Consider the following 24,222-nt stretch of genomic DNA (forward strand, 5'->3'; position numbering starts at 1 on the left):
GATTAGGAGAAGTTAGGTGAGGTCAGGTAAAGAAATAAAAAATTATGTGAGGTAAGGTGCGGTGAGGATAAGTTAGGTGAGGTAAAACATGGTGTGGTAGGGTATGGTTGGTTAAATGAGGTAAAAGGTAAGGTATGGTATGTATAATTAATTTAAGATCAATGAAGGAGTTGTAATGATAGAAGTAGAGTAGAGTAGAGTAGCTATAAAAGAGATAAGACAGCAGAATATGGAAAAGGGACGTAGTCTCTATATTTTAACAAACATTACCGTGACTATTATTTTTTAGCTTGAAAGTTGTAACGATAAATGCATTAAAAAATAGAGAAGTGGGCCCCAGTAATAACATAATTATATAAAATTATGTAGGTATTTTATTTTATTGGAACTTTACTATTATTTTATCAAAATAACACATAAATACCATTCAGTTGACGAAATAAAAAAAAATAAAACTTCTCACATTATAGTAAAACAAAATTAAAGGTGAGTCTACATTATCTTAACCATATAAAGAAAATGTATTTAGGCAGTAAAAGATATCTTTCAATGGGCAATTTACCAATAAAATTCTTATTATTATTGCAGGAACACATAAGAGGTATACTTTCTGCTTGGAGCTGTTTTTTTGTGTTGAATTAAATAAACCTAAAACATGGCTAGCATATGTAATTAAAAAACCTTAACTGCTTTACTCAACACTTTCAGTCTTTTTACACATTTTTTACACAACTAATAACTATGTACACAAATATTGTTACAACTATAAAATAAGCCTCTCAAGGAGAAAAATAATTATAATACAGTGAAACTCGTTCAACCCCTAGTGGCCAGATCCCTGCATTGAGTGTTGAAGAATTGTGACCACGGACGTTTGGACGGACGTCTATTTACACTGCGGTTGCAGTGCTTCGAACTTTATGCATTCATGTAAGACAAAAATAAAAATGTCACTTTATCAAGTATGGTGTATGTGTTACAGGTAAAGAATTTCCCACATTAAGTTTTCGTGCTTAAGAACTTTAATTTTCAGTACCTTGAAGGCTGAATTTGAAAAATGGTCAGATTTATCCAGTATGTAATAATATTTTTTATAAGAGAGTTTCACTATACATGGATACATACATTTTTTTAAATTTTAAATATCTTTTTTCTCTAGAATAGACCACTAACTTTAAAATTAATATTAAATAAGTCGTTAATATGTTTTAAATAGTATTACAAGCGTATTTTTTAGACAAATAAAGTTTTTCATAATTATAATCTTACGACATCCTTGGGAATTAATGTGTTTCCTAGCATATTTTGTTTCTTTCAGAACCGGAGTTAAAAGATCTAACAGGCTTTTTGACATAAGTTTACTTCACGTTTTGAGTATACATATATATGTACTTAATAAACTATGTTTAACCTTTAAGAGAGTATGGCCCCACCATGTACATCCATAAAAAAATATGCGAAAAGGAGTATGGATGTACGCAGTGCGGTGGTGTTCGTAGAAATCCTCCTATTAATAATATAAATTTTTATAATTATATAAAATACATTTTTTGTTATTACTATCCGATTAATTCGCTTTTTTGTAAAATACCTATTTAATTCGATATTAAATAGGTATTTTACAAATGCAAGTTTATTTTTTGTAATACATACAATTTTAAAAATTTTCAGTAAAAACATCTCACTTTTTTCTCTCGAAAACTCCCTCTCTTAGAGGTTAAAAGTATTCACTAGGAAAAACTTATGTGAAAAGTACTGTCAGATTTCATACAAAACCAATATGTACATGGATGACAATAATCGCATTGTGCTAAAAGACCTTTTCTGAACAGGGATTAAATTATCAACTTTTCATTAATCATCTGAACGCTTTCTGAACTGAAAGTTTACATCTGAAAACTACTAAGTTTTTTAAACAGAAATCAACTATACATGTATTTGGGTCGTGGAATTGCAAAACCCGCTATGGAAATTTTGAAAATCTGGAGAAAATTGCAGCTGTTTGCAACACCTCGAAAATAAAAAAGTTCACATTTTACGCCAAATATATTTATAATATATTTAACAAAAAATATTAATATGTTCTTTAATTTTTGCACATTTTTGTGAATTTATCAAAACCAGCAGAAATTCCATGACTCGTTGAATTAAATAATGCATTACACAAACAGTAGATGGAACTAACTGTTAATTAGTTATTAACTCATTACTGCAAGGGGAAAAAGGCAGATTGAACTGTAATGAGACAGGTTAAAATGTCATTGCATGACAAATATTGATTGTTTTTTCTAGAACATGATTTATTTAATTATTTCTTAAATTAAAAGTAGGCATAACTACTATAGAGTACTAAGCTTTGGAAAATAAAAATTGTACATACATATTATATTTCTGTGAATAATGTTATGCACATGTATCATTACAAAGCCTATAACATTGAATGAAGCAAGAATATGAGAAATTCACAAGATATCTGTTAAAACATTATGAGAAGGAATGCAGATGTTCGTTCTGCACATGTGTTGCCCATCAATTTGTTAATTAAATTTTACAAGTACACACAAAACGTAATAAGCTAGTAATTATTTGATCAGTTCCACAGAGAAACACTTCTGACTTCAGTACTGGGTAATTGCTCAACACGTTTATGTCCCCCCCCGTGTAAATCACTTCTCTTTATTATTCTGTGATTAGTACAAACAAGACCGAGGAAAAGGTGTTGGATTAAAAATGAACATATTGTATACTTAAATTATAAACACTCACATAAAATTAAGCCGTCATTACAAAAAGATATCAGCCCTTTGGGGTCAAAGAAACAACTTATTTTTGCATTTCAAATTATTAAATGCATGCCTCTGTGTCGGTAGTTCACATTATTAGACAAAGAAACGTACTTACCTATATATTTTTATTTGCTGGAAAAGCCTATTAATATTTTGTTGAGGTACTCTAAATTAGTAAGAAACTTAACTAATATTTATTATTGCAAATATTTAAATGTTTCTTCGACTCTAATGGGTGGAATTACAAGCGCCACTAAAATCTACAGTGTGGAAAATTTAGTTTTTGGCACAAAGGCTCTTTCAGCAATAAGGACTTGTAATAATAATAAAATAATTCACTCTTAATACATTTAAAAATCAATGCATTTAAATAATATCATTAATAGAAAGAAAAATAAACATTGAAATTATATTGATTTATTAAGCGTATAAGTTTAGTTCCCAGAATTTAAGGCAAATAATAATTCACCAAGGCAAAATCATATTTACATTCTTTCAAAAACCTTAAAATGTTTGTTACAAGAAATATACAGTTGGGGACTTTTCTTTGGTCAGCATACATTGTTACTTCTTTGAGACGGATCATTGTCTCTAAAACACCAGGTCTTTGATACACGTTTGGAATACAAGCCAATGAATACAAAACCAATCATTAAAAAATAATTAAATATCTACAGTATGTTAGTTTCATCAATAATTTGTTTAACTTTTGTTTACGTATCTCAACTCTCAAAAGATATTTTTTTAATATTAATTAGGTTATGTAATAATTCCATCCTAAAATTCATCACACGCAAACATTATTTTTGCACAAACCCAGAGATCTTATCTAATCGGTATCACATCACAGATCATTCTCTAATAAACAAGTTATTCTTTACAACAATGTTATCGATAATATAAAGCGTGCAAATAAATATATTATTGGAAATATTGCATATTCTAAAACAATGTTAGGCATCGCCAACATGGTATTGTTGTGAACTAATGCTTTTCTACATAAACAAATAATAGTCACAACAATCACAGTGCCGAGAGTGGCCAATGTGGGACCCGATTCAGCGGCATCAGTCTGTAGTCACGATAACTCGAACCCCGCAAGCAAGCTTTCACAACCGCCATAGATCAGGGAGGTCACATTCGTGTGATAGAGACAATGTTCATCCGCCTTGACAACCAGGAGAACAGGAAGAATAAACAAATGAACACTGCATGAGCTAGTCACTTGTCTACGGCCACTTGTGTGGGGGTCTTGGTGTCCAGTGCATCGGCCATTTTCTGTCCGCTGTACGGGGGGGTGATGGGAGTGATTGGTACCATGGTGGGTCCTACTGCCACCCCCGAGGTTGTTGGAGTGCTCTCAATGCATTTTATCCGGGTTGTCTCCATGAATTGCTGGGCTTTATCCTGTTAAATAAATACATTACATCACATAAGAACCAACACTTCAATGTCACATTTGACAATGTTATGTAGTTAGAAATCATTAAATACTTCAGTATCTATGTTACAATCAGTTTTTGCACTTCCTGTGGGGGTTTCTTTGTGAAATTCAATGTATTTACTAACTCTACGTCGACATTGAACAAATCCACTGTTCCAAATATTCACAACACAAAACTTCAATCTATTAAACTATTATATTTACTAAACATTCCGGATTGTGCTTGAATGAAATAAAGCCATAATTTAGAGATAGGGTTCTCCAAAAAGTTTTTCAATAGTAGTGAGAGGGGTCAGTGATATGGATTTTTTAATAAATTTATAATAGTCTCCCAGACCATTGCAGAAGGAATAAAATCAATAACTCTTAAACAACGGTACTCTTGTTGGGAGCTTTTATAATCCATACGACTAAGGTAAGGCGATGGCAAAGGCATTTCATTTATTTTATAATCCATACGACTAAGGTAAGGCGATGGCAAAGGCATTTCATTTATTTTATAATCCATACGACTAAGGTAAGGCGATGGCAAATGCATTTCATTTATTTAATATGTGTGAGGGACATAAACGATTATAATTACATTTTTCCTTCGGGGGAAGCAGATATACTTACACCGTTTGTCTTATTTTCAATTACCTACTATTATTTAGTGTGTAAAAAAGATTTACAGAATTAGTTCCGTAATAAAGAATGTACGTTTTGATTTGATTGTGCTGTAACTGTAGGAATTATAAAAGTAACCATTGGGTTAAATATTTTTGAAAAAAATATACAATTTAGAGGAACTTACAAACAAATCCAGGCAGATATTGTGAACTTGTATCCGGTGGCTCTGGTCGAGGTTGATGTTGGGGCAGATTCGCGCCAGCCCCCCTCCGGTGGCGGTAAAGTCGGCCCCGCAGTCCGGCAGGGAGCCCCCGACAGTCCCGGCGCCCACCCCCTCTGCTCCCAGCACCTCCGCAAAGGGCGCCAACCACACGTAGCAAGGACTCAGCTCTTCCCAGAGAAAGCCTGGTGACGGGATTGACTTAATACAGTGAAACTTTGTTAACTTTTCCAAGGGACTAGGAAAAAAATACTTATAATACTTGCGAAAAACCTTGTATAAATGTGGGATAAATTATTCGAACTCAGTCTACAAAGAACCAAAATGTCAAACTTTTATACAAAAGCAAAAAGGCAACTTTTTAACACATACTGCATGAGCCTATATACCTCAGAGCTGTGGACCAACTTCAACAAAGTATCTCTAAAAAGAATGAAAGTACGGTACAACAATTCCTACCAAATACTTTTTGACTTTTTTCCCGGATTCCGAGCACTAATGAAAAAACCGATCACTAGCTTTCGAACACGACTAGCCACGAGCGAAAACGGTCTTATGATGGCAGCACTGCACCTCTGGCAGGGACCTATTTACAAGCGATGGAGCCAAATCCTGATGTCATAGATAAAAAAAAAAATATATATATATATATTCATTTTTTTTTTTTCAAATATTTTTTCTTTTTAAAAAACTTTAATCTCTTTATATTTTTTGTATTATTATTATTATCTTTTGTTTTCGTTTATTGTGTATGTATTATCTTACAATATTTTTTATATTTACTTTATATATATTCTATGTATAATAAGGAGCTCGTGGGATTGCACCACCCTACCCGAGATCTAGAAGAAGAAAGAAAGAAAGAAAGAAAGAAAGAAAGAAAGAAAGAAAGAAAGAAAAAAAAAAAAAAAAAAAAGGCTGCGCGGCCTTTTTCATACAAAACTTAAATTTGGATTTGAGGCCAAAATACCCAACAAAAATAAATAATTATTTTTTTATTCAAAAGTTGCAGCAAATATCTAGCACGGATAAATGCTATTTATTTTATTATATTTTAAATTATGAAAATATAGGCCATTACAGAATGAGGAGACTTTGTCATTTTTTGTGAGTTAATGATAATTACTAAAAATAATAATTTTGCCCTACCTACTATCTATGTTGGGGAAAGTACAATAAATCGCACCATTCGATTAATTTTTGTATCGTACCACCTCAATAATTCTGATACTCTTCAATATTTTTTTAACCTGGCAACACTGCTAACTGACACAAACTTAATTGCCGTCACGCAATAATTCATTTAATATTGGATTGTGCGCACGCTTGTAGTCACCAAATTTTATTTTTTTCACAATCTCATCTAACTTTCCCGATTTCTGCTTAAGGTGACTTCATAGTGAGACAATATTTTTTCCCCAACTAACTTTTTAACCCTTCACGCCTCAGAGGGACATAACTAGCCACAAACCTCATATTCCATTATAGGCTCTAAAGGACAGATCTGACCGGGACGTCCATCCATTATAAAAGTATTTTTGTCTTTTTTTCTATAATGCTTAGATATGTAATTTGTTCGTTGTTGGAATGATAAATAATTATTCTTCTCAGTTTATCTTAAATATTTATTCCTGATTACATTAATAATATCCAAAAAATTGTCAAGATGGACGATTACAAATCGTTACAGTTGAAAGTTTAAATAATATATATTTTTTATTGTATTAATGGCATAAAAAGTGAAGCAACAGTCTTACTAATTCCCTAAACAAAAGGAATGTGTTTTCTATGTATTGAATTATTTCAATATTATGTACCTTTAAAGAAGTGTTTATTTGAAGCCAACTCAGCTGTCCTAACCCATTTCAATCATTAAATAGTGGAAGTAAAGTGCAAAGTGGTATGATATACCACACCGTCCCCTAAATATAATCAAATATAAAATAAAATTAAAAAAAAACTTTTTGATGGGATTTAATTTAAAGTACAAATGATCAATTTATGATGGCACACAAATTAATTAATTGTAAATAAATTGAAATTTTCAAACCATTATTTTATACCAAGTCCCCGGCGTTGCCCGGGCTTGATTTATATTCAATTCAAATCCACATTGGGCGCCCACCCGCCACAAACAGTCTCTTTAATATATTAGATAGATTTCATTATATTGACAAAACTCACAAAGAAAAATGCCAAATTGCCTCAAAATCATGAAAAATAGAATTATTTAATCGCTTATATTTAATTATTTAAAACACAAATAAATAAAATAGCATGTATCTATAGTAGATTTTCGTCAGTTTTGAGAATATTGAAAAAATATATTACGTTTCATGTAGTATTAATTTATTTATTAGGGGTCCTTTTTTAGTGGTTTTGTTTCTTTCAACATGCATTTATTATTTATGTAGATACCAAAAACCAATTAACATTAGCTGGTTGTAAAATAGGAAACATTAATATCTGCAATATCCTATCATTTTATTGCATAGTATATTTTATTTTAATCAATTCCTGAATCGTTTAGTTATAAAATTACCTAAACAGTTTAATCTTTTTTTTTAATAGTCATACATAACTTTGTTCGTTCTTGTACTTTTACTGTGGTGTTCACCTATCTAGGTCACCATAGACTGCTCTTAAATGGACAGTAATGTAAATTATAACTCAGATAGAAAAAAATACTCACTCGACACTCGCATGGCAACCTCTTTATTAAAGATATGCGCCACAGCAGCAGCTGCCATAAGACTATAGGAAAATGCATTAACTCCGACGTGTAAAACCGCCAAGTCTATGAGCTGCCCGCAAATGACATATTCCAGGGATGAGTATTGAGGGAATATGAAAGTGTATTTCCGCATCTCGTCCGATTGATTTTCATCAGCTTCTACCGGAGTCTTCTGGTCAACTTCCTGGATGCTGTTCAGCTGCATGTATGCATTGAGCCATTTATTGATTGTTAAGGGGGTCGTTCTCCAACTTAATGCCTGTAAGATGACTATTTCCTCTGTCAAAATGTCTTCCGCTGTGCAAGCTCCATCTGTCACATAAGCAAATTCTCCAATTTTGGGCGGGTATACTTCTTCAACTTTAGCAGCGATGAATAGACATGTGATACCTAAAAATAACCATTTTAAATGTTACTATGCATTTGTTACATCTCATGACTACCATAATACGGACATGTGCCTAGTGTGATAGTCGAAAAGAATGTAAAAAAAAAAAAAAAAAATTACAAACAAAAACTCTCTAAATAGAATAAAACAAAGTCACAATTAGCATCTGTCTGTTTGTGTGCTTAGTTCTTCTAAACAATGCAACGGATTTTCATAGGGTTTTCACCTTCATTTAGAGAATATCTTCCGGAAGGTTTATATATATAATACATGCAGATTATATTTATAGAAAGTAGAGAAAGGTTGATATTTTGTAATCAAGTCGTTAAATTTATTTTTCCCGGCGCTTACATTGCTAACTTACGTTGGCTAAACGTTATGAGATACATCAAAATAATGTACTACGGAATTTTATATCTTAAAAAGTCCTACAGAAAATTCAACAATGGTATATATCTATCTCCTAAGGGTAACCTCCAGCAACGCTGGGTGAGTTAAGAATAAAGAAAAATATATTAGTCTTCTTCTTTGTGGGGGGTCAGAGAGGGACATCTAGGTCTGTGAGCTTAGACTAGGGCCTTAGGCCTGTAGACCTCACAATTCCGTCAGGGAATGAATGGAGCGGGCATTCGTTGACCACATATTCGATGGTCTGCAACGCACCACATTCACACATCGTCGACTCTTTTAGGCATAACAGCTGTGGGAATACCTTATCCTATTGATGGCGGACCAGAGTTTACAAGACAGTGAGAACCCAGACTGACAGCCAATTAATTATAATATTGTGTTAGAAAGCATAGGGGACTAGTATAAAGAAGTGTTTTGAAACATGTGTGAAAAATAAATATAAATGCAATTTTATTCTCACCAATCAACTGAAGTCTGCCTTTATACACATCTTCAGTATTTGACAAATATCTGTCAATGTAATTGACTGTCAGATGGAAAGTTTCTCGGTATAGTTTGTATACTTCACAAACCTGGAAATAAAAATAATACTTTTAAAGAATGAAAGATTAAAAATAAAAAAAGTTATAAGTATAAAACATTTACAAACACAATGGCAAAGACTAGAAATACATAGATAAAAGATCTTTGCATACCTATTGCCTACCTCACTCCTCTGAATATAGTGAAAGTACATGAAAAATGTGAAAAAAATCATGTTACTAATAGAAAGTATTCTTCTATTAAGTTCACATAATAATGGAATTACCAACATAAATTGTATGTAAGTAAAATACTGTATTTAGTATAATTCAGTTTATAGAAGAAAAAAAAAATCACAAAGTACATGTTAATTATTATCATATTAACAAATTCTTTGAAGCCACAATGGCATGGAGAAATGGATTACCACGATACTAAGCTAGCACACATTATTGTTCCCACTGCAGATGCGATGCAAAGGCGATGGGTTAAGAGAGTCCGACTGGAGAGGTGAAAGGGTCTCCCTCAATAGACCTCTCCCAAAGCCTGGCACGCAGTTAATGGGCAGAGGCATCGGCCGCCAAGACCTTGACAAACCTCACCCCATGAACCCGGGCACCCCTGCTAAGTCACCACTCGGGGTGACCTATGGCAGTGGTGTTGGTTATCCAATGAATGGTTCCCGCCTCCCAAAGTGAAGTTATTTCTTGTATAATATAAGGGATGTATTACCTCTATGAGCCAGTCCAGCAGAATGGCCCGCATGCGCAGCTGCAGGCCAGGGTGATGCTTGAAGAGGTTCTGTGTTCGCCAGCCGGAGGACTCCAGGTCCCCCTCGCACATCTTGTGCCACACGTCACAGTGGTCCGCCCACGACAGGCTTGGGAAAGGGCATTTTCTCTGTCTGTACTTCTCGTGAGGACTGGAGAAAAATAAATTATGATTTGGAAATTGTTAGCAGTAATCGGTGTATGGCACTGAAGCTCTTGCAAGAATCACAAATAACGCCAGGCATGCGGCGGACTGCTGAATTTGACATATGAATACAGGCAAATTTAGTTTGATTTTTTTGTTGAAATTGCATAAAAAATCTGAAAAAATATACAAATGAAAACTAAAACATTTTTTAGATCAGTTTTCTGACAGAACAGGCACAAAAAATATATCTCACTTATTGCTGGCTCTTAATCAGATATGGATTATGTTATTAAATTCCGAAAATGTTGGATTCATTGTGTATGTATTATCATTTCAAACTGAGATTTCAAAGATGTTTTTAAATATCTAAAAAGAATAATTTAACTCACCTAACAGCTTTTGGTTTTTGTGACGTGTCTGAATTCAAATATCTCTCCAACTGGTAAAGATCATCATAGTGCGGGCTAAACTCATTGTCATCAGAGTAAATATTGTCTGTGGCTGCTGCTTCGTTAGAATCAGTCTGTGGTAAGCTGGTGAAGTCAATGGCATCTTCATCATCACTGGGGGGGAGGACAGGTGAGTCATCCAGAGTGGTGTTCTCAGCTGTACAAAGTGACACAAGCATGGCCTGCTTGGCAGGGGGCATTATGTTTTCATCATCCTGAAATAAGACAAGCTTCATGGTAAGAGCGATAAGACACAGGTTGCATTTTCAAAAACCACCAAAGCGGAAAAAAATTTATTAAATTGTTATTTAAATTGTATGTACATATTATTGTATATAATATCCACCACTTTAATGCCTACTAGTTTTGGCGTCACAAGGGATCCTTCAAGGTAGATATCGACTGTAGTATGGTAAAACCCTTCAAACCACAAAATGAAAACTTTACAGGAGACGATACAAAGTAATATTTATAAATTCAAGAAACTAGTAAAAAAAAATCAGTTTATAAAAAGTTATTAAGTGTTTTTTTATGTAAAATATTGCACTTCTTTTAAAATTAAGAGAAATTTTAGGGTTGATCTATAGTTTTCTCGAAATAACCTAAAAATAATTATATGCATAAATTTAGTTTTCATTGTTAAAAATGCCTTAATCAGCAAAAATTACTTTACCATGTGGTTAAAATCACTGAAAAAAACATTCCCCAAAAATGTAGCTTAAAGGGTTTTACCAAAACAGTCGATATTGAGTAATTATTATGTTGAGTGCAAAAGAAGCTAAAAAGCTACCTTCTGTAAAACTGAGTATTCCTCAAAAACCTAGCTTCTGCCTATCAGTGCAGTCTGTAGAGGCAGTAAAACTGAGTATTCCTCAAAAACCTAGCTTCTGCCTATCAGTGCAGTCTGTAGAGGCAGTAAAACTGAGTATTCCTCAAAAACCTAGCTTCTGCCTATCAGTGCAGTCTGTAGAGGCAGTAAAACTGAGTATTCCTCAAAAACCTAGCTTCTGCCTATCAGTGCAGTCTGTAGAGGCAGTAAAACTGAGTATTCCTCAAAAACCTAGCTTCTGCCTATCAGTGCAGTCTGTCTGTAAGGCTGTAAATGGCTCAGAAAAGAAAGACAGAAAATAAATTCTGATAGTGCAGATAAATAATGTTCATTTTTAATAGATTATCTTTTTTTTCTAAAGTGCATTGGATTTTTTTTCTTTTATGATATAATGGAGGGAGAGGGAGGGAAACACAAAGGTTTGATTGTTTCTGCCAGAATTAGTTCTAAGATAAAAATATAGTGGTATTTAAGAAAACAAATATAGGAAGATTGGGCTTGAAGAGATCACCATTCTGAAGAAAAACATTACTTGAAAATGCTTTATTTATATTTGATACCCAGATCTGATGAATAGCCTGGCTCTTCTGACAATAGCAGAGCCATGCTAGCTAATATTTTAGATTGCTGTTGAGAAACATGTTGCAATTATTTTTTTAGATTTTGTATTTATTTGTTTTAATAATTTACTTCAGAAAGGTTTTAAAAAAAACTGAATCACAAGTTTTCGTTGGTTGGAAAAATATTTTTAGGTCACTAAACAATCATACAAATCATAATAGATTAGTTTATTTATTTTCAAATAAATATGTTTGTAATAACTTGGCATAAATCTGTATGCCTTCTGATCTTGTCATCATTCTGGAACAACTTGCTGCGATGTTGCCTAAAACTTTTCTACTAGGCGCAGGGAAGTCCGGACATTGGCTGCATGCACTTTCATGTCCGTAAATATGATAAGTGACTGATAACAATTTAGAAGTCAGCAGTGCAAACTTCTACATAAATTAATATTAAGAATAACCAGCCCTGAGGCATGAAAGGATAAAACCAATACCTACTTCAAGTGTAGAGTAGCCTACTTCATAAACTTCTTCGTAACATATTACTGATAACAATGCTTGTATCATTAATCTGTTTAATGTGGTTTTGTGGTGGAGAAGTGTATAATAACATAAGAGAACTTAAAATTAAAACTCGTAAATTATAGCCAGAGTTAACAGGTAATTAATTAATCTGTCAACATTGTAATGTTATATAGGACAGGTCAGTCTTTATTGCTGCTCTAAGTTTTGTTAAACTTTTCACCTTTATTTGAATCTACGCCTGGCTCCGTTAGGTCAAGGATTTTGACATTGCTGCTTACCCTTTCTGTCACTGTGATTTACAAAATTATGCAAATTCGTTATCACTGAAGTGTTTCACAAACAATGATTGGTATGAAGAGCGAAATGATTGTATAATAAATAAAGATGCCTTACCTTATCGTCGGAGTGATGCCTCTTTCGTTTACATGATCCTGGACGAGTGAGATGATCTGATGGTTTTTCTCTGTAAAATATGCAGACAAACAAAGGGTTAATGGTGGGAATGGAGCTGCAGATGGCAATAAGTAGAAATGAGGTTGCGAAAAAACGAGATATACACATAAAGAACTTGAGAATATAATTATTAACCCTGAGCCATGAATATGCTGAAAAGGTATGCTTATGCAGTTTTCGTCATAATAAACGAAATTTAGTTTCAGAAAACAATCCATGAGGAAAGATATTATGAGACGTTTTTACATAGTTAAATTACGATAAGTATTAAGTAAAATGAATCACATTTTGAGAAAATTGGGTGATGCACTCCATTCTTAGTTAAAGATAAAACCTTAACTTATCGTAGAGGAGGAATAAAACCTGTATGTCGTACATGAGCTCGGTAATAGTATTTTCAGAATGAGGACTAAAAATGCATTATTCCATAGAGGTATGGAATTTTAAAAACACCAAGCAACACATGATTACAAATACACACACCCATGTGAACATACACTCCGATATTTAAATTTTTAATTCAGGTTTTCATAAATTCAATTCAATGCTCCCCTCGTTAGCACTCATCCCTTCGTGAACTGATCCTGCTTTGAACGAACATTAAATATTTTTCATACTAACCCCAACTGTGCCATTTCCGTGACCTGTCCAGAAGGATTAGAGGATTCACTCATAAACCTGAAACATAAGAAATAAAGTCAAGAAATACATTACTTCACCTCAATATCTGCTGGCTAAGATTTTCACTTGGCCCAAAGCATGTCGTGGGGTTATGGTACTGTGAAAAAAAAATTAACACCCAAATTAATTTTTCGTCATTTTTTCGTTATTGGTAGTTGTCCTGGGTATCCGATAAATGATATTTCGTAGAAGAAATTGAAAAATAAGCCGAAATAGGACGATTTTATACCATGCATGACAGCATTCCGTAGGGCGGTTTTTGGCGCCGGAAAGCGTACGATGATTTGAAGAAATTAACTAATTTAGGCAACTGAAATGTACCAAAAATAAATTTATAATTTAAACAATACATTAACACTTCTCTTTACCTTGAAATATTGAAAATTGAAGGAAAGTACAGAGATCTCTGCCACGAATGATGGAAAAGGCGCGCGAAAATCTTTCTGAACGCCATTAGACACGTAGCCATTTGAGATATTTTACAAAGGCTTAAAAAAATTTATTCAATATTAAAACAGTGAAAACAAGTTTATAATCCATAATTCATCTTAAAATTTCATTAACACGGAGAGAAATATGCGTTGGAAGTCCGAACGAGTGAATTTCAATACTGACATTGGAGCCGGCCGTGGGCCGTGGGGTCCGCCACGATTTATAATATTTTATTTGTGGCCATTCGAATATTTACAGTTTAGCGATGAATTAAAATAAACTTACCTTGCTCTGGGACGTATATACACCACATATTTACACTAAACTATAATTCACAATCCAAAAGAACAGGTCACCTAATAAGAACGGCTACTTCAAGATATTCTAGGTTTCCCACGTACTTTACACGATTAAACCACAATAATTATTCTTAATTGATAATTCACACACTGTAAAAACGATAAATAATAATGCAAGCAGTGTAATTAATAAAATAAATAGAATATATCGCCTTCAAATAATCTAATAAAGCCAAGCTTTGCAAGCGTTTTTCGCGCGTGAATGTAGTATGAACGACAAAGCTGCAAGCTACGGTTTTCTGCTAAATTCAGGTGTATTTCCTTTTTCCACCGGTCGTTGCCGTTTGTGGACGAAGCGGGGGATAATATCTGCTCTCTGATTGGTCTATGCCCATATGCATTGATGGCCGTCTTATCTAATACTACTCACAGCTGGTTTACAGCTGATCGTCAAACTTGTTTTCCTCTACAACGACTTTATTGTTTGCGTTAAATTTAAATATTTTCATTGATTTCATTAATCTGGACTGAAATGGAAATTTTTTTATTAAAACATGCCATTTACAGAAATTAGTGGAGTTTTAGAAATTTAGCGCCTTTTTAAGACAAACGCATATCACCTAGCCTAGCGGAAAAAATAGTAACTAGTTTGACGTTTCATTCCAATAGGCGTCTTTTCTTCACTTTTCTAACTCTTCTTCTCGTTTCTCGTAGCAAATTTTAAAAATCTAAATTTATGAGTCGAGAAAATTTTGCTATCAAATTATGTGGGCATTTGCAAACTCGTGGAGCTACAGGTATTTATACGTTTTATTCATTCTTACATAGAAACTTTACAATGTTATGATACAGCTGCCGAAATGATGAAACGTCAACTATTTACGCACACGATATAATATATTTTATTTATACAAGCTGTTAACGATATACCAGTTTTAATTTTCCTCGTGATTGATTTTTCTTTTGGTCATACAAATATATTTAGACAGATACATAAAATCTATTGAAATGGTACCCATCAAATTTACAATAAAATTGTTAAACTCGTTCCGTCACTGACCACAAATTTATACTTGAGATTTAAGGAGTTATTTAGCTTACCCTGTTTTTACATTTTGTGAATATATGCAAATATAAATGTATTTCAGACGTAGCTGCACGAGAATGGAGGTTGGTTGGGCAAGAGCAAGATTGGTCCCAGCTCTTCACCTGGATATCCCCATCACCCGATACCGGCCACGACATTACTAATATCGGCATCTACCTGTTTGAATCCAATACATTTGAACCATTGTACTCTTTCAACCAAACACTAAACATCATTCAGGCATCAGTGAACGACTCGCAAACCTTACTAGGATATGTAGTCAAAGAGTCTGTTCCTTCAACATTCGACATTAGCAGTGAAATTAATAAATTTGTTTACAAACCATACATTCTGCAGTTAAAATCAGAAACACAGGCGGAACCTAAACTAATTGATAATGACAAAAATAAACAAGTGATGATTCAGTTTCTATATAAAAGCAACAAAGTCTTTATCGGGAAAACAATCACAGACAAATTCCTGCTTATGACCCATTTGGAATGTAAGTATTTTCCAGTTTTACAAATACACAAGCCAATTTTATTGATCATAATTCATTTTATAATCCTTTCATTTTGAAATTGAGGGTTTGTTTTGAATACTTGATTTTGCCCCATTATCCTTTCAGGTATTAAACTGTACACTGTGAAGTTAGAACGAGATGGATTAGATGACTACACGGAAGAAACTTGGAGCATGAAGGACACGCTCCGATCTCCTGATGTCATAGTCAAATCTTTTTCATGGACCCAATGGGACCCGGTGCATCAGGTAATTGTAACATTGGATATTATCACTCTTTAGTATGACCAAATTCCTTATGAATTTTAATCTTAATTTGTAATCTTTTGATTCTTATTTCTATTTTATATATTTTTATCATTCAGTTCAAGCTTGTGACAGACCACGCTATATTCTCGTGGCTTGGCCTATTTCAGCATATCGCTCACCATACGTTCCCATTGGATATGCGAGAAATATGCTGAAATAGGCAAAGCCATGATGCCTATGGCGTAATGTGTTTCTACCCTTAATCTTTATTTTTATTTATGTTTTGGATATATATAGGTATTTGTTTTTTTTTCCAATATGTTTTATTATTTGTTTCTGGAAAATATTATTTTCCTAATACCTATATTATTATTTATTTAAATAATGTACGACTACCATAATTCGGGCACAAGCCTAGTATGGTAGTTCAAAAAATCAAAAAAATTGCTGTTTGGTAAATTTATGAATAAAATGTGTGTTTCCTTTCTGCTACAACATGGTTCTCAAGTCCCAGTCCATTCCTTATTTTGCTCAAAAAATCTTCTCCCTCAGTGCCTCTTATGTGGAGTTAGAATTAAATAAAAACTATCTGAAAATATATCACTTTGTTTATTCCACTATTTAATCAAAATAATCGACATGTTTTGAAACTAATGGTTTCTTCATTGGGATAAATGTCTAATGAAAATGAATAAATATAAGAAAACACAAATAAGTACCTGCAGACAAAAAATATTGCATTATGTGGTGATTGATTAGTTATATATTATTATAAAAAAATAATTTGTAAATTTAGTATAAAATAGGTAATTATTTTATTTATGTAACATAAAAACAGAATCAAGCAGTAACTAAATGCCCAAATAACAAAAATAAATTATTATTTATACAAGGTGTATCGGCACGTACCCGACAAACTTTAACCAGCTATTCCTTAGCATATTTGGAGTAAAAAATCTTATGTGCACTTTGCTGTCCGGTAACGTTTTTTTTTAATAAAAAATTTATTATTCATATTTTCACCACATGTCACCACTGTTTTATCCTTTGTCAAAGTTTGAAAACCCATCTGGCAAATATTTTATTCGAATTCCGTTGAATAATGCACGTGTGTACCTATATTGGCGCACACTTACAATCACAACGAAATGGCACGGCACCATTCGTCTCATTTTTAACTATTATTATTTAGTGTGTGCGAAAGAGCGAGGACACTTTTTGACATACTTGCTTATAACAGCTGTTGAACACGAAACGCAATGCCAATGACAGTGATGTAGTGTGGAAATTTTAAATTTTTTTGTTTTTAATTGAAAAAAAAATGCTACTGGACAGCAAAGTGCCCATAACATTTTTTACTCCAAATGTGCTAAGGAATAGCTGGTTAAAGTTTGTCAGGTTAGTGCCGATACACCCTGTATAGATAATGTGAAAATAAATACAAACTGCTTTAAATTGATTGATTTGCATTATTTTCCAGGTTTTATATTATATCCACTACCGTTTGCCGGTTCAAAGTTCAATAGAAGGTGAGGAATCCCAAACAAAGAATGACACAACTCCTACATTGTCTGGTCTCCAGTTTCATCAAGACTTGCCGCATGAGACCGTTGTAAGTTTGCACAAATATGATATTTGTACTAGTAATGTACTTGTAAGAAAAGAAGACTTTAGAAGTTAACTGTTGCAGCTCAATATTCCGCTGAATTTACCGCAACTGCCCTCATCCAGTGAAGCCCCCACCTGTGGACTGTACGAGGATGATGCTGTTCCCCTCAGGATACACGATTGCTCCCTCGATCTCCAGATAATATCCAACCCCTCTGGTATAGTGTGTATCTGCCATCATTACCTTTACCAAGTAAGTGTGAATTATTCTCATTTTATATTTCTATATTGTGATTTTCTATTCAGAAGCATTAAATCAACAGCAATCATAATGTTGGGAATATAAAATTAAAACTCCAAAAGTGGTTTTCACGCCGGTACCCAAAACCGCCTCCCAAATTGAAATCTTTACTATCCCTGATATGTTATTTTCTAAAGAATACAAGAAAATACACAATATTCAGCAATAAACAATAATTGATCAGACGAAATTAAATAATCTATGTTTGCATTGGATAGTAATAACACAATTATGGTGATTTAATTTTGGGGTATTATATCTTGTTGCGCTACCTCTCCATAATATTTTTGTAAACATTTAAAATAATTTTCTGGGAAACATTTCGTAAATTCATTGAAATTTTACGTATCTAATAATCCCACTAATATCAAATTTTCCATGTCTGCAAACCAGTCGTTGTATCAAAACATCTATTATTTCAATATACTTTCTTTGGTAAACATTTTTTCTGTCGCCAGTTTCTTGTCGTCTTCCTCTTGGGTGGATGTCGGAAAAGCTTTATTCATTTAAAGTTGGCCAAAATGATTCAAATTGTTTCTGTCGTTTTGTAAAAAGTCGATAAATTCTTTTATTTTCCATACGCAATAAGATATATCAATTTTTTTTTTTGTGGGATTTCGAAAATAATTCCATTATGTAGGAGCTGCTACTAGAAAGAGTTTCTTTATTTTAAGGTCGAGAGCGGAAATTCTTTTGGAAGATCGGAAGAAAAACTTAGTAATGAGTCGAAAAAATTTTTGCACTCACGGATCCAGTTTACTGACTGAGATAACACTAAATTTAGTCTATGCGCATAATAATGTACAAACATGGCATTTTTACAAATATTTTTCACTTTTGATTGTACACCATTATGTTCACCTGCCATGACAATAGCACCATCGTAAGTTTGAGCAACCAGTTTGTTTTTAAGTCAAAATTGTTTAATCTGTCTTGGATGAGATTAAAAAGTGCACCTACAGATCTGTCCGGACTAACGTCAGTAAAACCCACAAACCTCTCTTGAATACTACCCACTTTAACACTTTCATCTAAGTAACAGAATATAGTAAACATTTGGCACTTCTGGGAAATATCAGTAGACTCATCAACAGTAATAGAAATATATTTTGCTAGTCATATTTCACTTTTAATTTCCTCTGAAATAATGTTTGATATGGAGGTAATCAAATCATTTTGAATGTGATTGGATGTCCCAGTAAATATTTTCGACTTTTCCATGTGAGTTTGTAGAAGACTATCAGATGTGCTCAATAAATACAATGTCTCGATATAATTACCTCTCTTATTGGAGTCAGACGATTCTCGGTTACTTCTTAAGTGCAGATCTTGTTTCGTCAAAAAAACAATTACATCTATTAGTTTAGATAAGATGTATCTGTTAGCCGCAACGTTTCTATTATAATTTTAAGTACTGGTTTTATACTGAGCACTAAGGAAATTCTCAAGCGATTTTCTTTGCCGAACTGTTTTAACTAACACAAGCATAGATATGTTAGGAGCACTCATGTCTTTTCCGAGCTTTTGAAAGATTGTTTAAATCGTTAAATCCATGCTTATTCCACACATTTGTATTGTTTTCATTACAAAATATAACACACGGCCGGCAAAATAATTTTGAGAATTTAGATCTAGAAACCCAAGAAACTTGAGAGTAAACTGAGTTTTGAAAATGTTTTAGAAACGATTTATTTCTTGCAGTTATATTCAGAATGGGAGTCAGTTTTCCAGTATCCAGAATAAGTTTTTTTCCATAAATGGCCGAGACACAAAATTTTTTCGCATTAATGATTCAATTATACAACCACACAATTCACTATTATCATTTACAGCATAAGAACACGTCGGCTAAGTATCCATCTTAAGAATTCGACTACAGTATTCAAGCTCAAAGCAAACTGTCAAAGCAGCGCGCGCATACATAACGCACTAAGAACAATCCAATGGATTAGTAATACAGTATACGATTCTGGATCTATACATATTAGCGTTACAGACGTTTTTTGTACGTTGGATGCTGTCATTAATATCGTATAAAGTTGATGAAAATATTGGCTTGCGGGTCTCAGTACGCATGCGCGGAAAGAACGTAAGTTCTAGGCATTTAGGAAGCGATTTACAGATCGAAGCATCCACAGCATGTATGGACGGACCGCGCCTGCCCCACACAGCATCCCCAAAGATAACATAGGCCTTGAGGGAAATTATTTTCCACAAAACCTCGTGTGTGGGATTAATGTAAAAATAGATGCTGGTTTTTTTTACTGTCTTGAACAATGCATACTAGCTTTTTTACTTTGTTTATGAACCATGCATACTGGCTTTTTTACAATGCATAAATATGTAATCACCATATACATACAAATCAGTAGACATGAACTTAAGGGTGAAGAAAAAAAACCGGAGGATTATTGCGAGGAGCGCCGGGAGGGATGTGGGCGTCACCCTTTCAATACTGGTCACTAAATGAATCCGATGGTTTTCAGACACTATCTATCATTCTATCGCATACCATCGCATTCTATCATCATTATTAAGACTTCAAAAATATAATATGCTTACGAATTACTAGTCCTTTTTACATTAGCGCGCAAATTACTAGCAGCAGTAAAAAATGTTATTGCAAATTCCAAATCCCGCGAAAAAAGTTCAGCTTGTTTCCGAATAATTGTTACCGCAATAAAGAAACAAGTGCACCCATGCGAACACCTATGGTAAATATATTAGGGTTATCACACAAAAGCTCGTACCATAGAAATAATAACTCTAATTTTTATTCATTATGTGCATTATTTTTACAGTCTCCATGGTCAAGAGGTAAGGCTATCGACTAGCAGTCGGGGGCTCAAATCTCAAATCAAAATTTGTGTTGTTTCATAATTTATTCATTTAAAATAACATATAGTATTCTTGCGGCACTTTCCAGGGTGGAAGATACTCTCAGTTTCGACCTGGTGTAAGACCACCATTCAAAATTGAAACATTGCTTGAAATGGCTTTAGCCGTGTTTGGTGACCAAATCTGAATAGCCAGGTACTCCCCCACCTTCCTATTCTTCATCTCCCTCCCCTCCCCACTACCTTCAGCCTCAAAACATACCCCAATTGGGGATGCCATAGTCTCACTGGCTCCAGATGGTTGGGAGCAGTTGGGACTCTTGTGCGGTATTCACATAAAAATAAACTAAATTATTTCACACGTAATTTAACTACAATGATACACAGCAATTACATTATTATTTGCGCCTTGTTGTAGTAGATACCCTCAGTATCGCCATGGTTGCTTGAAATGGCTTTATTCATATTTAGTGACCAGATCTGTTTAGCCAGGTCGCCATTACCTCCAGTCACACAACATAGCCAACATCCCAGTGGGGATGCCATAGTCCGCAACCTCTTAAATATCAGCCATAATTTTATACAAGAATAAATTATTTATTTTTTAATAGACTATATTTAAAAAAGGCTATATTTCTAGGTTTTAATAATTTTACCTTGAATAAATAAATAAACATGGAAATTAAGCAACATGTAATACCATGGTGGAATGCATAAGATTACGAAAGCAAAAGAAACAATTAGCTGTGTATTTGATTAAAGTGCACAAGGCATATCCTTGAATAACCAGTAATATAAGTACTATTTTATATCGCTACACAAACCGATGTGACAGTATTAGTCGTCTCTGTTACAAACGCGAAAACAGACCTTATGCAGAAAGGTCCCACAACGGGTTGCGCAGCAAACCGTTACCTTACCTTAGCGAACTTTTCTGTGGAAGGTTTCGTTATTTTTTTGTTCACCCGCTGGCGGTCAATGCACAAATGATGTCGACCTTTATTCAAGACACCCTGGATGTCTATCAGGTGGTTTGGTTTCTGGTTCCAGTGGTTAGGGCAAATCTATTTCTTCTGACGTCAATGGTAATCACCTAATTTTGTTTGCATATTTGGTTTCTTTGTTTCAATATTCATGCTGAATAATTTATTGTATTTTCAATAATCCCAGTCTATAGATGAGTCACTGGACCCAGCAACAAAGGACAACAGTGAATTTCTGAATAAGACCATGAGCGATGGAAACGGTCAAGGCGTACATTTTGCATATTCAGTAACCCTTCTACATCATGGATACGTCACACATTGCGTCATTCCTAATTTACTGTGGCCTCTAGCAAAATCCTTGCGACCTGCATTCTGTCTTTACAAAGGTATTTATTATGCACTAGGTATTTTGAAAAATATTTTACTTGCTGATTGCTTTTCCTTGTAGTTGGTTCTCTTTTCACCGCAAATAAATTAATCTTCAATTTTTTTTTCCCAGTGAGAATAATTTACTTTGGCAGATGAATCATTATGCATTTCAAGTCTTGAAAACAAAACAAACTAACCTTATGGTTCAAAAATATGTGTCGTTTTAAAAGGTCAATGTATCTGGGTTTCAATGTGGCTTTTCCGTAGAGTCTAATTTGTAACTTTCGGCGACCAGATAACTTGTCAAAATGTCAATTTAATACACCTTTAAAAAGTAATATGAAGTCATGAAAAGTGATGAAACAAAAACTAGATTAAATAGGTTACGTAAGTTAGGTTTTGTAGGTTAGTTTTTTTTCATCGCTTTTATATCTATTTTTAAAGGTATGTTGAATTGTCATTGTGTTCCGTTATTATGCCAAAAAAGTTAAGATATATTTTTTTAATGTCTCCTCTCTCAAAATGCTAAAATACTATAGCAAAAATACTTGTCTGTTATTTAATGTTTGCAGAAGATTACCTTATTGTCCATTTGCCAAATCTGTACACCCACATGCTGGATATCGGGCTGAGTCATGAGCCCTCGTGCCACATTGTGCTTCCCGCCAACGCAGTTATGCAAGGAGATCACTTGGTGTCAGTTTTGGGGCAAGGCAACAAAAACATAATGGTGGACCTGGCAACGTTGGACATCGTCAGGATTAATGTCACCAATGCACAACTGATTTCGGCATTCAAATCAAAAACTGCCATTCAAAATAAGTTGTCGATCATGCATTATTTCCTGCAGCATGATTTGAACATGGAGGTTGTTGAAGAGGTGAGTTTAGATGTTTCCAGTTGGCTTTTATTACATTATTAATTTCCACCATTCCAAAGTTTTCTTCATCCCCAATTGGGTATCCTCTGTGCTAAGTTTGACGAATTCGACATTATTGATGCTGTTTAGTCCAAAACGAATTTTTTTTTTTTTTTAAATATTCGATTTTTTGTAAGAAGATTTTTAGGAAATTTCAATTTGGCTGTGCCACACTGAAATTGCGGCAATCGCCGCATGGATTTCCTGAATATCTTCATACAAAAAACCGAATTTTCGAAAAAAAAAATAGTTTTCGGATACAACATCAAGAATGCCATTTTTTGTAATATTAGCACTCTAGTACACCGAAAAGTCATGAGCCACCACTGCCTCTGTGGCTGAAGGGAGTAGTTTGGGAAGGATATGGGGTTTGGGAAGAGGTAGATCTGATCACCAACACGGATGAAGCGATGTCAAACAACAAAATTTCGATTCTGAATGGTGGTCTTATATCAGGGCGATACTGAGAGCATCTACCATTCTCTTGTAATGGAAGCCAGCTTAGTAGTCAACTTTTCTTTAGTTTTACTTTGCTTAATTTACTTGCATTTATTGGAATGACGAGGTAATAGTTGTAAGGTGTTGGGAATGTCCCAAAAAGACATAGCACGATTTTAGATAGTGTTTTGTCCGTGATGCCTTAGATATTTGATTCGCTCAATCATTGAGCCAATCAAATACATAAGGCAGGTCATAACAATAGGAGAGTATGTGTGAACGAGGATAAAGGCAAAGCTATGTGGTGTTCCACCCTATTCTGCTTCCACCGCTATGAAATATAGTACGTTTATTTTAAATTTCCAGCTTGTGAAGGAGGTGTGCAACAGCCCCACCGAGGCCATGGGTACACTGTGTGCCGTGCTCAAGGAATTCTTGATTGGGGGAACATACACAGCTAGTAAGAGCTGCCTCCCAAATTCTGCACTTCCACTGACTCGCCTACTTCCCTTCACAACCAATTTGAAACTAGGAGACATACAGGTAATAGAATATCCACTCGAGCGATTGGTTATATGTATTTATAAATGAAGATATTATTTAATTAATATATAGTGTGTCCATACAACCTTACTTTGCCCCT

At 33.9% G+C, this 24,222-nt stretch overlaps 2 protein-coding genes across 2 annotated transcripts in view; one reads left to right on the forward strand and one right to left on the reverse strand.

Annotated features, from left to right (window-relative positions):
* Window positions 1–1,107: 1,107 nt before the first annotated feature.
* Window positions 1,108–13,970, reverse strand: CycE (cyclin E). The gene is made up of 9 exons (XM_089647551.1): window positions 13,901–13,970; window positions 13,473–13,529; window positions 12,792–12,861; window positions 10,422–10,696; window positions 9,847–10,036; window positions 9,053–9,164; window positions 7,752–8,183; window positions 5,024–5,244; window positions 1,108–4,193 (listed from the first exon to the last, which is right to left on the reverse strand). The coding sequence occupies exons 2-9, from the start codon at window positions 13,523–13,525 to the stop codon at window positions 4,008–4,010; spliced, it is 1,539 nt and encodes a 512-aa protein (XP_089503677.1). The 5' UTR covers window positions 13,526–13,529; window positions 13,901–13,970; the 3' UTR covers window positions 1,108–4,007.
* Window positions 13,971–14,923: 953 nt separating this feature from the next.
* Window positions 14,924–24,222, forward strand: part of pigeon (gamma-secretase activating protein pigeon) — a 32,482-nt gene continuing 23,183 nt past the window's right edge. The window contains exons 1-8 of the mRNA XM_089648622.1: window positions 14,924–15,060; window positions 15,412–15,852; window positions 15,979–16,121; window positions 17,602–17,733; window positions 17,812–17,982; window positions 22,038–22,239; window positions 22,795–23,102; window positions 23,946–24,122. Of these exons, the coding sequence (XP_089504748.1) occupies window positions 15,000–15,060; window positions 15,412–15,852; window positions 15,979–16,121; window positions 17,602–17,733; window positions 17,812–17,982; window positions 22,038–22,239; window positions 22,795–23,102; window positions 23,946–24,122 (1,635 nt within the window). The 5' untranslated portion in view covers window positions 14,924–14,999. The remainder of the gene's footprint in view (window positions 15,061–15,411; window positions 15,853–15,978; window positions 16,122–17,601; window positions 17,734–17,811; window positions 17,983–22,037; window positions 22,240–22,794; window positions 23,103–23,945; window positions 24,123–24,222) is intronic.

Source organism: Hesperophylax consimilis, chromosome 3, assembly GCF_061612785.1.
Source record: "Hesperophylax consimilis isolate HC1 chromosome 3, BYU_Hcon_1.0, whole genome shotgun sequence".
NCBI lineage: Eukaryota > Metazoa > Arthropoda > Insecta > Trichoptera > Limnephilidae > Hesperophylax > Hesperophylax consimilis.